At 53.8% G+C, this 16,121-nt stretch overlaps 1 protein-coding gene across 1 annotated transcript; it reads right to left on the reverse strand.

Moving 5' to 3' along the window:
• Positions 1 to 777: 777 nt before the first annotated feature.
• Positions 778 to 11,994, reverse strand: SAMM50 (SAMM50 sorting and assembly machinery component). The gene is made up of 14 exons (XM_038756298.1): positions 11,854 to 11,994; positions 7,708 to 7,818; positions 7,057 to 7,158; positions 6,525 to 6,612; positions 6,280 to 6,386; positions 5,847 to 5,977; positions 5,645 to 5,732; positions 5,396 to 5,524; positions 4,919 to 4,990; positions 4,090 to 4,247; positions 3,673 to 3,740; positions 2,467 to 2,613; positions 1,858 to 1,999; positions 778 to 992 (listed from the first exon to the last, which is right to left on the reverse strand). Exons 1-14 carry the CDS (start codon positions 11,872 to 11,874, stop codon positions 947 to 949), a joined length of 1,410 nt encoding a protein of 469 aa, XP_038612226.1. The 5' UTR covers positions 11,875 to 11,994; the 3' UTR covers positions 778 to 946.
• Between the last annotated feature and the right edge of the window lie 4,127 nt (positions 11,995 to 16,121).

A 16,121-nucleotide genomic window follows, 5' to 3' on the forward strand; every position in this document is an offset into this window, starting at 1 on the left:
AACCCACCAGGCAGGGACGAGAGCGGGTGAGGGGGATTCTGCCAACTTGGCATTCAGGGACCTCCATACAAGTCACCTCCATCCTTATGGCCAGACCCCGGCACCTCCTCCTCCAGGGGCCAACCGGTGCCCTTCTCTCCTGATTTCTCCTCGTCACTGGCTGAGCTGCCCAGTTTCCCTAGCCGCAGGGATGGACCTCGCATGTCCCCCGGCTGTGGCATGTGTCACTCCAGCTGGGGGCCCTTGCCCCTGAGCTGGAGGATTTGAGGAAGAGCAGTTCCATGGCTGCCTCTCCCAGCACATCGCCTGGCCAGGGGGCAGCGGAGAGGAAGACAGGAAGCATCCACCCCCTGTGGCCCAGAGCCCTGGCTGGCCTGTGCCCGGGGACAGCTCCTCACCCTGTGGTGCCCATGCCCACAAGCCTTGGAGAGAGGACCCTGGAGCAGGGCGACCGGAATGCAAGAAAGCTGTGCCTGTCCCTCCATGGGGATGCCCTGCCCAGAGCCTTAAGGGCCCCCCGTCCATTCCCCATCCCAGCAGGGCAGAGCCACTGCTCTCCACCCTGGCCCCTCTTGACCAGCCCGATCCTGAACTAAGTGCTTAAGGGTCTGTTTGACTGAATGGGCCTGGCTATTTCTTCCTCGGTAGGTATGCCCTCTCCCAGCCTCTCCTCTCCCTTAGCAAGTCTCATGGTACGAGCCCTGTATCACTGCCCAGTGCTTGGCCCAGAGGTCAAACTGAACTGGTGCCGGAAGTGTAGGAGGACGGGGGCCCAGGTGCAGATCCTACAGGAGCCCTTTGCTTTCCGGAAAGCGCAGCTCCGGAGCAGGAGTTGTCGTTTCGTTTATTAACACGGTCAAGTTTGACGGGAAATGGTTATCCTGCCCATACGTGTGCTGGGGGCCTGGGTGTCGGCGCAGAGACCGAGACCGAGCCTTCTTCAGTGCTACAGGAACCGGATCCCCGCTCCAAACTGGACGCCGTCACACACCCTGGAACAGAGAAGGCCCATAGATGAGTCGAATGAGGCCTGCCCTTGTCAGCTGGTGAAGGACAAGGGACAGGGACAGGACAGGGCTGCTGCTGCTGTCCTCTCTCCTTCCTATGGCTCCCTAGCAGGGGCTGAGACGCGGTCTGGGCCCAGGGGCTAAGCCAAGGTCCTGGGTTCTGGACACCAAGCCCCTGGTGGTTCCCACGGCCACAGCAGCCCCTCCAGCTGGGAGGCCTGTCCCCTAGTATGTCAAGAATCCCCTCTAGACTGGAAGCCCACCGTTGTGGGCAGGGAGTGTACTCTCCCAAGTGCTTAGTACACAGTAAATGCTTAATAAATACGACTGAATGAAAACACGTGTGCTGAGGGCGGGCCTGAGTGTCTGCATGACTGTATTCTGTTTATTCATTTAATTCTATTGCAGTGCTTACTGTTTGTAGAACACTGTATGAAGCGCTTGGGAGAGCAGGGTAAAACAACAGAGACATTCCCTGTCCACAAGGCCCTTATGTGAGTACAGCGTGAGAATGCACTTCTGCCAAGATGCCAGGGTGAGCGGAGCGGTTTCTGACCCCTGGCGGAAATGGCCCACAGCCTGAGCCATTTCCAAAACCCCGGCCATACGAGTGACATGACTACTAGCCAGGTCTCTCGTAGTCGACGGCCTCCCTGGGGAGGCCGCCGCCACCTGACATGACTCAGCTCGGCCGAGGGGACGGGAGACTGCCAGAAGCACTCCCTGGCTGTGGCAATTCCAAAGGAACCCGAGCACGCGCCCCTCCTTATCCCCAACTTCTGGTACTACTATCCTCCAAGGGGTGGGCGAGGATGCAGCAGGGTCCCGGATGGGTCGCAGGGGCACAAACCTGTCTCCACTCTGCACTCCCATGGGCACGCAGTAGTTGAGCTCCAAGCGGGCGATGTTCCCAAGGCGGAGAACGAGGCCGGCCCCGTAGGACCAGCGGATGCAGGCTGCCAGCTGGCGCAGATGAGCCTTGGGGCCTGCCCCTGGGGGGACACGGGGTGGCAGGTTCAGGGGGTGGCCCATCAGGCCTGGGAGCCACGCCAAGCAGAGGGACAAGAGGAGCTGGGGCCCAAGGAAGCCGATGGGGTCCGGGCCCAGATGAGCAACCAGGGGCTCGAGTGTTTGCTGCTAGATCCCACTCCCCACCCCAAACACCCCCAACCTCCCACACTTCTCCCCAAACAAGCCGCCACAACCCCACTGCAGGCTGCCCACAACACCATCCTCTTGGACCGACATGATTCCACGCTTTTCCAGTGGCCTCGTAGTCAGAAAACGCTCCCCATTAGACAGAGAGCCTCTGGAGGGTGTAGCACTCTCACATGCGGTTGGGACAGCGCCGAGCCCTCAAGAGGAAGGTTCTCGGTCACCGCTACCCACTGACCGCAGCCCGACTGCATGCCCTGGGATTTCCCCTCTCCTCCCCTTCCCCCGCCCCCCCACCACTCACCATAGTTGAGGTTACAGAGGTTCCCAGCGTTGAGGAAGAAGTGTGTTCTGAACAGGTCTCCGAAGCCGCCCTGGCCGGGCCTGAAGGGCAGCGGGGTGTACAGGTGCAGGCCCCCTGCCCAGTAGGCCTCACCACCCAGATAGTCACCTGGCAAGGACAGGGCACATCAGGCTGGCACTGGCACAGGAAGGGCTGCCCACTCACCCTGGGGGAGGAAACCCCCCGCCAGCCATTGATCCCCCTCTCCCAGGGGAGCCTTGGGATCTGCATCTAGCCCCTTCCCAAGGCCTCCCACACCCAGATCAGGTGGCACGGGGATCCTGGACAAAGCCACCCTACCTCCCTGTCACCCTGCTCCGACTTCCCTCAGGGCCTGAGCCAGATGGATATTTTAAGAGATGGTTATTTCCCCAAAAAGCCCAGGCTACTGTTTGGGAAGTTTTGGTTTTTTTCAGAGCAGACCCATGTGTGGATTTCTTCCGTCTGTGCCCTTGTCTCCTTTGGATCAAGTGGCAGGGGGAGTTTCAAACAGAAGACTCCATCCCTTGCCTCAACAGCAACGTTGCCTTAACCCAAGGTGGGAAATGCCTGGGCCCCATGGGCCCACCAGCCCTGGCTCGGGTAGGAGAGCGACCGCCCACCCGCTAGAGGCACTGATGCTGCCACTTCACACCTCAAATCCTCCATCCTGCTCGGCCCTGACAGAAATCGTCGGAAAAGATTCCGCGTACCCCAGCAACCAGAGATGCCACCTCTCCCAGGCCCCAACGGTCAGCAACGCCACCTCTCCCAGGTCCCCAACAGCCAGTGATGCCACATCTCCTGGGCCCGGCCTCGTTGTGTGCAGGGAATGAGTCTGTTATTTTGCTGTGTGGACTCTCCCAAGTGCTTTAGTACAGTGCCCCTCACACAGTAAATGCTCAATAAATACAACTGATTGATTGACCTCTGGGTGGGAGGGGCTGGTGTGAGGCAGGCATGAAGCAGGGCAGGCCCATCTGCCCTTGCTTGGTCTGGCAAAGCCCCACGTGGCTGTTTTGTCATTTCATCTTTCCTTGTGCCCGGTGCCACCCTCCGCCCTTGGAGCGCAAGCCCTGAGGAGAGCAGGATGGGCCGGGCCCAGGCAAGCAGGCTCCTGCCGGGACTGGGGTATGCCCAGATATCACCAGCCTGCAGATCTTGGTGGGCTGGAGGGGAATTTCCAACCTTCGCTCTGCGGCCCGATGCTGTACATGCTGAAGCCACGCACGCTGGTTGGTCCCCCGAGGTAGAACCTGAAGCATAAGAGTCCCATAAGGAGACGACTTTCAGGGATCGCTGCCACATGGGCCTCAGTCAGAGGAGGAGGAGGGAGGACAGGGATCTCACCCCATTTTACAGGTGAGGAAACTGAGGCCCGGAGAAGTTTAGTGACTCACCCAAGGTCATAGAGCAGGCACGGCAGAGCCGGAATATGAACCCAGGCCCCCAACACCCCAAGTCCAGGCACATTACATTTGGCCAAGCAGCTTCACATCCCAGGCCCAGAGGGATCACCCACACCGGGTACCCAGGACATAAGAGCCTACCCCAGGTAAGAGGGGAGGCACTGGCCCCACCCCGAGGACATAGGCCACCACTTGCCTGTCAGCGATGGAAGAGGGCTTGTCTCCGATGGGCACCAGCATCCCTCCCCAGAGGGAGGCAGACACCACGGAATCCCAGAGAACACGCTTGTTCATCTGCAGCTCAAAGTCCTCCTTGACAAAGCTGACGTCTCCACCCGTGTAACCAGCCAGCTCCTGCCGAGACCCCAGGGCAGACGTCAAGGCCCAGAACAGGCATCAGGGCCCAGAATGGGTATCGAGGATCAGAGCGGGCATCAAGGCCTGGAACGGGCCCGGAAAAAGGTATCAAGGTCCAGAGCTAGTGCCAGGGCTTGGAATGGGCCAGGAAGAGGCATCAAGGCCCAGAGCAGGCCCCGGGGCCCATTTTTCTTTTTTTAAATGGTATTTTTTAAGTGCTTACTATGTGCCAGGCACTGTTCCAGGCGCTAGGGTAGATACAAGGTAACTGGGTTGGATACAGAACCTGTCCCATATGCAGCTCACAGTCTTAATCCCCACTTTACAGATGAGGTAACTGAGGCACAGAAAAGTACAGTGACTTGCTCAAGGTCACACAGCAGACAAGTGGAAGAAGAGGGATTAGAACCCAGGTCTTTCTGATTCCCAGGCCCATGCTTTAACCAGTAGGCCAAGCTGCTTCTCACCTGGAGCAAGCTCCAAGGCCCAGGTCTTGCTACCTCACTCCTTGTGAGTTTCTGACCACCTGCTTGCCCCCTCCCATTGCGCACGTCCACACTGCAGATCCTCAGCCCCGGGACCCACCGAGCACAGCCCAGCCACACCTACCCCCACCGGCCCGCTGCTCCCCAGACCGCTGGATGGGAGCCGAGCGTGGCCAGCCTCACCTGGTTGATTTTGAGCAAGGCACCTCTGGAGGGCAGAATGGAGGAATTGCGGGAATCGATGACCATGGCGTGCTGAAAGAGACCAGTGCCGCCATGGCTCGACGGCTCGCACCCCTCCCGACGGAGCCAGACCTGGGGCCGGGATCACCCGGGGCCTCAGCCCAAGTTTGGGGAATGGAATGTGGGGACAGGGGGAGGCAGCACCAACAGGGATTTCCACTTTCCTCTGGCAGCTGAGGAGACGGAGCCAGGGAGATCCAGGTCACCCTTTCTGACCCGAGGGGCACGGGTCGCCCCTCACTGACCCAGCTAGCGGGGCATGGTTCGGGCGACAGGTCCAATGGGTGGGCGGGAAGGGAGTCCCCCCCTCCTCACCATGCTCAGAGGAAGGCGCCCCCCACAAAGGCAAGCACAGGATCAGCAAGGAGAGCCAGAGACCCTAGCCCCCAAGGCCCCCACCCCTGGATGCCTCCTCACCGACAGGGATGACTTGAGCGAGTGTCCACTCTCCTCCCGGACGGCAAACGAGGCAGTCCTGGCCAGGCAGCCCAGCTCCCTCCAGACGGCCTCCCACTTCACTGTGTGGCTGGTCTTCCAGATGGGGAACTGCGCCAGGAGCAGGCCAACAGTCACTGGGGCCGCCCCACCCCTCACCCAGGAACCTCTGAGGCTGCCAACCTCTCGCCCCCCGACCCCGCGGGGCCGCGGACCCCAACTGCCACTCACGCTGTACTCAGCCGCCAGGCCCCGATCTGTCTCCCGGAGGGAGCTCCATGGGAACTGGCCCGTCACCTTGTACAGATTCACAGAGAAGCTAGGAGGGAAAGACGGAAACCGCCGTCAGCGCCCTCCCACCCTGCAGGTAACTGCCCCTGGGCCACGGGTGGCCTGGCCCCACCCAGTCCATTCTGACCCACCCACTACCTACTTGCGGTCGAAATTTCCGGGCTGCGGTCTGAAGAGTGACAAGCCGTAGGATGTCTCTTTGGTACCGTAGGAGAACTGGAAGGTCATCTTCTCCGCCCGGCCCAGAAGGTTGGGGAACTTGAGGCCCAGGACCTGACGGTGTCGATAAGACCAACTGCCCTTCAGGTGCCCATCCAGGGGCCTTGCCCAGGCAGCAGTCCCACCCAGCAGCCGGGCGGGTAGGCGATTCTGTGCCACCTTGAGACGAGCCTCCAGAGTCCCTCTTCCTGGGGCAGCCTCAGCCTCGCAGCACAGAACACAGGGTGGGAGGGAGGGTACTTCTGCCCTTCTGGTTTCAGGGGAGGAGGGAAGGACTGTGGACACCGCTGGGCCGAGTGGAGGAGACGCAGATAACCTGATGAAAATCGGCCCGTCCATCCAGGCCCGGTCCTTACCATGCTGCCCTCGTTGTTGCCCACCATGGTGTTGTAGCTGCCTGTCAGCCTCCTCAGCTCTGCCACCTCAAACGTGACGTCCAGCCCGTTGGGGAGAGCATCGGCCCCTGGCAGAAGGGGGAGGCACACAGATCTGACAGCCATCAGCCCCTGACATCAGCAGGGAGAGGACAGAGCACATGAGGCCTGGCCAGGACACGTTCCAGGGGTGCGGAGGGCCGCCCCCACCTCCCACCGGGTCCTACCTTGGCATGTGTCAATCAGAACATCCACCTGCCGGAAAATCCCCAGACGAAGCAGCTTCTCCCGGGCCTCGTGCGACTTCCTCATCACCTGAGCCAGAAGGAAGCAGGCAGTATGTCTGGTGGCTACGGCTCCGGGACAGACCCCGAGGTGAGGGGTCACCAGAGTCACCTTTGGAACGATGTCGGTGGGGACACCCCAATGGGACCCAGGGGCGAGGTTGTGAACCAGCATCCAGACTCCCTCGGCCCTGACCATGCAGACAAACAGGAGCAGAAAGGGTGGGACTGGGGCGGGGGTCCTGCCCGCCCTGATCATCGGTATTGGAGCCGTGTGGCTCGCTAGAAGGAGCCCAGGGCTGGGAGTCAGGAGATGCAGATTCAAGCTCTGGCTCTGTGTTCCTGATGACTGGGGCAAGCTCAGCCCCTCTGCTATACAACAGGAGTCCGATCCCGGCTCTCCCCAGGTAGGGCAGGGGGACCAGCCCGCTCATCACCTCCTGACCGCCTGAACTGCCCCAAGTCCAGCACTCACATCGATCAGGTTTTTGGCTTTGAAAACGCCTCCAATCTCGTACATGATGATGTCGTCTTTCGTCCGCTCGAGACCGTCGAAGTGCACATGCTGGACCACCACCTGTGGCAGAGTTGCAGTTACTGCCGACCGGGGACTGACCGGGCCCTTCCCCAGCCCCAGACCCCGTTCGCCAGGAGGAACCTGAGGCAGTGCGGCTTCAGAAACCTCCCTCACGCTTCCCAGGGGCCCTTCGGCCATAAGAAGCCTGATGCCTTGAAGGCTGGCATGCCTTGCTCTGGCAGTCAGGTATATCTGTGTCTCGGTGGGTAGGGGAGAGGGAGAGGGAGAGCGAGAGCGAGAGACAGAGAGAGAAAGCGTGTGTGTGTGTGTTGCCCTTGGGAAGCAGTCAGGGGACTACAGGACAAAGTCATACCTACATTACCCACTCCCCAGACTGCAGCGGCCCCAGCTTCATCTCTCCCATGCAATGTGTGCCACCAGAACTACCAACCGTAACCAGTTACCACTACCTGGCGGGTCTCCATCCCCAGCAGGCCGCCTGGCTTACTGCGGGGAGAACTACACGCCTGGTTCTCGTTGGGGTAAGGGCCGAGGCCCCGCACACCAAACCGTTCATCTGCTGAACATGCCCGGGCCACAGAGACTCACATCTTTATTTTCCAGGACTTCCTGTTTTGCTTCGGGTTCCACTTGGACGAGCTCCGCTTCTTCCCCCAGGGCGCCAAACTCAGGCCCTCTCACGGGGAGGGGCTCCAGACTCTGAAAGGCAAGAATGTAGCAGTCACCCAGCCCTGCACACGCATGCATACAAGCACATGCATACTCTCCCCCACCCCCACAACCCATAAGGGTCAGAGAGCTTGACTTGCTCCACATCTCATGCATTAGGAGAATAATGCATTAGGAGAGAGGCGTTATCTTGGCTCCTTTCTCTCATTCAACCCACATACTCAAACTATCACTAAATCCTATCAGTCCCACCTTCACATCGCTAAAATCTGCCCTTTCTTCACCATCCAAGCTGCTACCACGTTAATACAATCACTCATCCTACTCCGCCTGGATTACTGCATCAGCCTCCTTGCTGACCTCCCAGACTCCCGTCTTTCCCCACTCCAGTCCATACTTCACTTTGCTGCTTAAATCATTTTTCTACAAAAAAGTTCAGACCATGTTTCTCCACTCTTCAGGAAACGCCAGTGATTGCTCATGCACCACTGCATCAAACATAAACTCCTCACCATGGCTTTAAAGCACTCTATCACCTTGCCCCCTCCTATGCCACCTCATTACTCTTCTACTACAACCCAGGCCACACACTTTGCTCCTCTAATGCCAACCTTCTCACTGCGCCTCCATCTCTCCTGTCTCGACGACAACCCCTGGCCCATGTGCTGCCTCTGGCCTGGAACGCTCTCCCTCCTCAAATCCAACAGACAATTACTCTTTCCCCGGCTTCAAAGCCTTATTGAAGGAACATCACCTCCAAGAGGGCTTCCCAGACTAGGTACTCCCATTTCCTTTTGTGTCACCCAGACTTGCTCCTTTTGTTCTCCCCCATCCCACAGCACGTGTGTACATATCTGTAATTTACTTATTTGTACTTACGTCTGTCTCTCCTCTCTAGACTGTAAAGTCGTGGGCAGGAAATGTGTCTGCTTATTGTTGTACTGTATTTTCCCAATGCTTAGTACAGTGCTCTGCACACAGTAAGCACTCAGTAAATACAATTGAATGGATGCATGAGAGAACCAGGCCCATTAAATTGGAAGATAGTTGTGGGCAGGCAACTGAGACTCCCCAACCCCTCCACGTGCCTCCCTCCACCACCCACCTCACAACCTGGGCTCATGCTTGGCCAAAAAGTAGCAATAATAATAATAAAAATCGTGGTATTTGTTAAGTGCTTACTATGTGTCAGGCAGTGTATAAGGTGCTGGGGTGGATATAAGCAAATTGGTTGGACACAGTCCCTGTCCCATGTGGGGCTCACAGTCTCAATCTCCATTTACAGATGAGGTAACCGAGGCACAGAGAAGTAAAGTGACTTGCCAAAGGTCACACAGCAGACAAGTGGCAGAGCCAGAATTAGAACCCATGACTTCCTGACTCCCAGGTCCATGCGCTATTCACTATGCCAACAATCCTTTTACTTCTATTTTCACTCTTTGGTTTTCTCTGAATGCCTGTCCAGGGGCTAACCCACTGAGTCTTTTTAATTAGTTGTGGGCAGGGAACGGGTCTACCAACTCTGTCACACTGTAATAATAATAATAATGATGGCATTTGTTAAGCGCTTCCTATGTGCAAAGCACTGTTCTAAGCGCTGGGGAGGTTACAAGGTGATCAGGTTGTCCCATGGGGGGGCTCACAGTTTCAATCCTCATTTTACAGATGAGGTAACTGAGGCACAGAGAAGTTAAGTGACTTGCCCAAAGTCACACAGCCGACAAGTGGTGGAGCCAGGATTTGAACCCATGACGTCTGACTCCAAAGCCCGGGCTCTTTCCACTGAGCCAAGCTGTACTCTCCTAAATGCTGAGTACCAAGCTCCGCACACATTAACCGCTCAGTAAGTGTGACATTAACTGCAGGGAACATGTCGTCTGCTTCTGATGTACTCTCTGGGGCGCCCACTCCAATGTTCAATCAATCATCAATCAATCAATCAATCGTATTTATTGAGCGCTTACTATGTGCAGAGCACTGTACTAAGCGCTTGGGAAGCACAAATTGGCAGCATATTCAACATTGTTCAGCCCGCCCAGGACGGTACACTACACACAGTAAGCAGCATTTCATGAACAGACTACAGGCCTGGGAGTCACATGGGTTCTAATCCCAGCTCAGCCACTTGTCTCCTGTGTGACCTTGGGTAAGTGACTTTACTTCTCCAGGCCTTAGTTCCCTCACCTGTAAAATGTGGATTAAGAGTGTGAGCCCTACGTGGGACAGGGGCTGTGTCCAACTGACTACCCTCTGTCTACCCCAGCGCTTAGAAGAGTGCGTGGCATACAGAAAGCGCTTAACAAGTACCACAATTATTCTCAGTAGTAATAAGTGCCCAATATTCATTCATTCAATCGTATTTATTGAGCGTGTACTGTGTGCAGAGCACTGAACTAAGCGCTTGGGAAGTACAAGTTGGCAACATCTAGAGATGGTCCCTACCCAACAGCGGGCTCACAGTCTAGAAGGGGGAGACTGACAACAAAACAAAACGTATTAACAAAGTAAAATAAATAGAATAAATATGTGCAAATGAAACAAATAGAGTAATTCATTCATTCAATCAATTGTATTTACTGAGCGCTTTCTGTGTGCAGTAAGCACACAGGGGAAGCAGCATGGCTCAGTGGAAAGAGCCCGGGCCTTGGAGTCAGAGGTCATGGGTTCAAATCCCGGCTCCGCCACTTGTCGGCTGTGTGACTTTGGGCAAGTCACTTAACTTCTCTGGGCCTCCGTTACCTCATCTGTAAAATGGGGATTAAGGCTGTAAGCCCCACGTGGGACAACCTGATCACCTTGTAAACTCCCCAGTGCTTAGAACAGTGCTTTGCACATAGTAAGTGCTTAATAAATGTCAATATTATTATTATTATTACAACTTGGCAACATCTAGGGATGGTCCCGACCCAACAGCGGGCTCACAGTCTAGAAGGGGGAGACTGACAACAAAACAAAACATATTAACAAAGTAAAATAAATACAATAAATATGTGCAAGTAAAGTAGAGTAATAACTATGTACGTGTATACACATATACAGGTGCAGTAAGGCACCGTACTGAAGCAGTGTGTGAGGCAGCATATAGGGACGGTCCCTACCCAACAGCGGGCTCACAGTCTAGAAGGAGGAGACTGACAGGAAAACAAAACATATTAACGAAGTAAAATAAATAGAATAAATATGCGCAAGTAAAGTAAATATAGTAATAAATATGTACATGTATACATATATACAGGTGCTGTGAGGCACCGTACTGAAGCAGTGTGTGAGGCAGCATATAGGGATGGTCCCTACCCAACAGCGGGCTCACAGTCTAGAAGGGCGAGACTGACAACAAAACAAAACATATTAACAAAGTAAAATAGAATAAATATGTACAAGCAAAATAGAGTAATAAATATATACATGTATACATATATACAGGTGCTGTGAGGCACCGTACTGAAGCAGTGTGTGAGGCAGCATATAGGGACGGTCCCTACCCAACAGCGGGCTCACAGTCTAGAAGGGGGAGCCTGACAACAAAACAAAACATATTAACTAAGTAAAATAAATAGAATAAATATGTACAAACAAAATAGAGTAATAAATATGTACATGTATACATATATACAGGTGCTGTGAGGCACCGTACTGAAGCACTGTGTGACAAGACGAAATACAGCACCTGTATATATGTATATATGTTTGTACATATTTATTACTCTATTTATTTATTTATTTTACTTGTACATATCTATCCTATTTATTTTATTTTGTTGGTATGTTTGGTTTTGTTCTCTGTCTCCCCCTTTTAGCCTGTGAGCCCACTGTTGGGTAGGGACTGTCTCTATATGTTGCCAATTTGTACTTCCCAAGCGCTTAGTACAGTGCTCTGCACATAGTAAGCGCTCAATAAATACGATTGATGATGATGATGAAGACGAACAGGTCGTAGCGCCTGACGGGCCGTTTGGCCGGGCCTGGGGAAGCTGCCATTCCCTGCCGGGCCCGGGGCCCCCAGAGGTCACGGAGCCGCCGCCTCCTCCCCGGTCCCGGCTCCCGGGTCCCCAAGCCCTTCCTTACCCGAGCGTGTACGGCGCCCATGTCCGCGCCCTCGGGGCTCCGGTGGCTGAGGCGGGCTGAGGGGCGGCTAGGCCCGGGCTGCGCGGCCTGGCGACGCGGCTCGGCCGGCGTCCGTACACCGCGACCCACTGGGGGCGGCCATGACACCCGGGGCTGGGGGCGGCCATGACACCCGGGGCTGGCCCCGCCCCGAGCTCGCCGCCCATTGGCCGGAGGCGCCCGCCCAGGCGGAAGTCCCGCCCTCCGGCCGGATGGTTAGGGGCTGGAAGCGAGGCCGGACGGTCCGCGCCTGCGCCTTATTCGGACAATCAATCAATCAATCGTATTTACTGAGCGCTTACCGTGTGCAGAGCACTGTACTAAGCGCTTGGGAAGTACAAGTTGGCAACATATGGACAATCAATCAATCAATCAATCGTATTTATTGAGCGCTTACTGTGTGCAGAGCACTGTACTAAGCGCTTGGGAAGTACAAGCTGGCAACATATAGAGACAGTCCCTACCCAACAGTGGGCTCACAGTCTAGAAGGGGGAGACAGAGAACAAAACCAAACATATTAACAAAATCAATCAATCGATCAGTCGTATTTATTGAGTGCTTACTGTGTGCAGAGCACTGTACTAAGCGCTTGGGAAGTACAAGTTGGCAACATATGGACAATCAATCAGTCGTATTCTTTGAGAGCTTACTGTGTGCAGAGCACTGTACTAAGCGCTTGGGCAGTACAAGTTGGCAACATATGGACAATCAATCAATCGTATTGAGCGCTTACTGTGTGCAGAGCACTGTACTAAGCGCTTGGGAAGTACAAGCTGGCAACATATAGAGACAGTCCCTACCCAACAGTGGGCTCACAGTCTAGAAGGGGGAGACGGAGAACAAAACCAAACATATTAACAAAATCAGTCAATCGTATTTATTGAGCGCTTACTGTGTGCAGAGCACTGTACTAAGCGCTTGGGAAGTACAAGCTGGCAACATATAGAGACAGTCCCTACCCAACAGTGGGCTCACAGTCTAGAAGGGGGAGACAGAGAACAAAACCAAACATATTAAAATCAATCAATCAATCAATCGTATTTATTGAGCGCTTACTGTGTGCAGAGCACTGTACTAAGTGCTTCGGAAGTACAAGTTGGCAACATATATAAATTATTTATTTATTTATTTTATTTGTACACATCTATTCTATTTATTTTATTTTGTTAGTATGTTTGGTTTTGTTCTCTGTCTCCCCCTTTTAGACTGTGAGCCCACTGTTGGGTAGGGACTGTCTCTATATGCTGCCAATTTGTACTTCCCGAGCGCTTAGTACAGTGCTCTTCACATAGTAAGCGCTCAAGAAATACGATTGATAATGATGATGATGATGCAAAGCGCTGTTCTAAGCGCTGGGGAGGTTACAAGTCAAAAACATTTGTACATATTTGTTCTATTTATTTTATTTTGTTAATGCGTTTTGTTTTGTTGTCTGTCTCCTCCTTCTAGACTGTGAGCCCGCTGTTGGGTAGAGACCGTCTCCATATGTTGCCAACTTGTACTTCCCAAGCGCTTAGTACAGTGCTCTGCACCCAGTAAGCGCTCAATAAATACAATTGAATGAATGAATACAAGGTAATCAGATTGTCCCACGGGGAGCTCACAGTCTTAATCCCCATTTTACAGTTGAGGTAACTGAGGCCCAGAGAAGCTAAGTGACTTGCCCAAGGTCACAGAACTGACAATTGGCGGAGTCGGAATTTGAACCCATGACCTCTGACTCCAAAGCCCGGGTTCTTTCCATTGAGCCATGCTACTTCTCTAAGAGAAGTAGAGTCTTCATCCCCCTTTTACAGATGAGGGAACTGAGGCACAAAGAAGCAGCATGGCTAAGTGGAAAGAGCACAGGCTTGGGAGTCAGAGGTCATGGGTTCAAATCCCTGCTCAATCAATCAATCAATCGTATTTATTGAGCACTTACTGTGTGCAGAGCACTGTACTAAGCTCTTGGGAAGTACAAGTTGGCAACATATAGAGACAGTCCCTACCCAACAGTGGGCTCACAGTCTAGAAGGGGGAGGCAGAGAACAAAACCAAACATACTAACAAAATAAAATAAATAGAATAGGTATGTACAAGTAAAATAAATAAATAAATAAATAGAGTAATAAATATGTACAAACATATATACATATATACAGGTGCTGTGGGGAAGAGAAGGAGGTAAGATGGGGGGATGGAGAGGGGGAAAAGGGGGGAGAGGAAGGAAGGGGCTCAGTCTGGGAAGGCCTCCTGGAGGAGGTGAGCTCTCAGTAGGGCCTTGAAGGGAGGAAGAGAACTATCTTGGCGGATGGGCAGAGGGAGGGCATTCCAGGCCCGGGGGATGACGTGGGCCGGGGGTCGATGGCAGGACAGGCGAGAATGAGGCATGTTGAGGAGCTTAGTGACAGAGGAGCGGAGGGTGCGGGCTGGGCTGTAGAAGGAGAGAAGGGAGGTGAGGTAGGAGGGGGAGAGGTGATGGACAGCCTTGAAGCCGAGGGTGAGGAGTTTCTGCCTGGTGCGCAGATTGATTGGTAGCCACTGGAGATTTTTGAGGAGAGCAGTAACATGCCCAGAGCGTTTCTGGACAAAGACAATCCGGGCAGCAGCATGAAGTATGGGTTGAAGTGGGAAGAGACATGAGGAAGGGAGATCAGAGAGAAGGCTGATACAGTAGTCCAGACGGGATAGAATGAGAGCTTGAACGAGCAGGGTAGCGGTATGGATGGAGAGGAAAGGGCGGATCTTGGCAATGTTGCGGAGCTGAGACTGGCAGGTTTTGGTGACGGCTTGGATGTGAGGGGTGAATGAGAGAGAGGAGTCGAGGATGACAGCAAGGTTGCGGGCTAGTGAGACGGGAAGGATGGTAGTGCTGTCAACAGAGATGGGAAAGTCAGGGAGAGGGCAGCGTTTGGGAGGGAAGACAAGGAGTTCAGTCTTGGACATGTTGAGTTTTAGGTGGCAGGCACACATCCAGATGGAGATGTCCTGAAGGCAGGAGGAGATGCGAGCCTGGAGAGAGGGGGAGAGAGCAGAGGCAGAGATGTAGATCTGGGTGTCATCAGGGTAGAGATGATAGTTGAAGCCGTGCTCTGCCAATTGTCAGCTGTGTGACTTTGGGCAAGTCACTTATAATAATAATGGCATTTATTTAGCGCTTACTATGTGCAAATCACTGTTCTAAGCACTGGGGAAGTTACAAGGTGATCAAGTTGTCCCACAGGGGGCTCACAGTCTTCATCCCCATTTTAAAGATGAGGCAACTGAGGCACAAAGAAGCAGCGTGGCTCAGTGGAAAGAGCCCGGGCTTGGGAGTCAGAGGTCATGGGTTCAAATCCCTGCTCTGCCAACTGTCGGCTGTGTGACTTTGGGCAAGTCACTTAACTTCTCTGGGCCTGTTACCTCAGCTGTAAAATGGAGATTGCCTGTGGGACAACCCGATTACCTTGTATCCTCCCCAGTGCTTAGAACAGTGCTTGGCACTTAGTAAGCGCTCAACAAATACCATCATTATTATTATTATTCCGGGATTGGCTGTCTCTAGGCAGCGACGTGAAAATAATAATTATGGAATTTCTTAACTGCTTACTATGTGTCAAGGACTGTGCTAAGCCCTGGGGGATTGTTGTTAATGGTATCTGTTAGGTGCTTTTTTTGGCGGGGGGGTGGGGGTGTTAAGCACTTATTCCGTACCAGGTATTGTACTAAGCACTGGGGTAGGTGCAAGCTAACCAGTTAGGACAGAATCCCTGCCCCACTCAGGGCTCACAGTCTTCATGGCCATTTTACAGATGAGGGGGCTGAGGCACAGAGAAGCGAAGCGATTTACTCAAAGTCACATAGCAAAAATGAGGCAGAGCCGGGATTAGAAACCTTCCAGGCCCTTATCTTTTGAGTTTATCGGGTCGGACACAAACAGACGCCAACCCCTGTCCACCACGAGCTCACAGTCTAGAGGGGGTGGAGACTGACATCGATACAAGTAGACAGGCCTCAATGTAAATAAATAAAAGGACAGATATAAACAAAAGTGCTGTAGGGCGGGGAGGTGGGAAGAGCAACGTGAGCGTGTCAAGGCAACGTGGGAAATGAGGAAAAATGGGGCTTAGCCTGAGAAGGCCTCTTAGAGAAGCAGCGTGGCTCAGTGGAAAGAGCACGGGCATTGGAGTCAGATGTCATGGGTTCAAATCCCGGCTCTGTCAGCTGTGTGACTTTGGGCAAGTCACTTAACTTCTCTGTGCCTCAGTTA

This window comes from Tachyglossus aculeatus, chromosome 14 (genome assembly GCF_015852505.1).
Source record: "Tachyglossus aculeatus isolate mTacAcu1 chromosome 14, mTacAcu1.pri, whole genome shotgun sequence".
NCBI classification, from domain to species: Eukaryota; Metazoa; Chordata; class Mammalia; order Monotremata; family Tachyglossidae; genus Tachyglossus; species Tachyglossus aculeatus.

Bases quoted from the DNA above. Each gene is read 5' to 3' on its own strand.
- SAMM50 (XM_038756298.1), bottom strand. From the start codon at position 11,874: ATGGGCGCCGTACACGCTCGG. The intron at 7,819-11,853 runs GTAAGGAAGGGC...CTTGCCTTTCAG, and splicing joins TGGGCGCCGTACACGCTCGG to AGTCTGGAGCCCCTCCCCGT. The intron at 3,741-4,089 runs GCAAGTGGTGGC...CTTATGCTTCAG, and splicing joins CCCTCTTCCATCGCTGACAG to GTTCTACCTCGGGGGACCAA.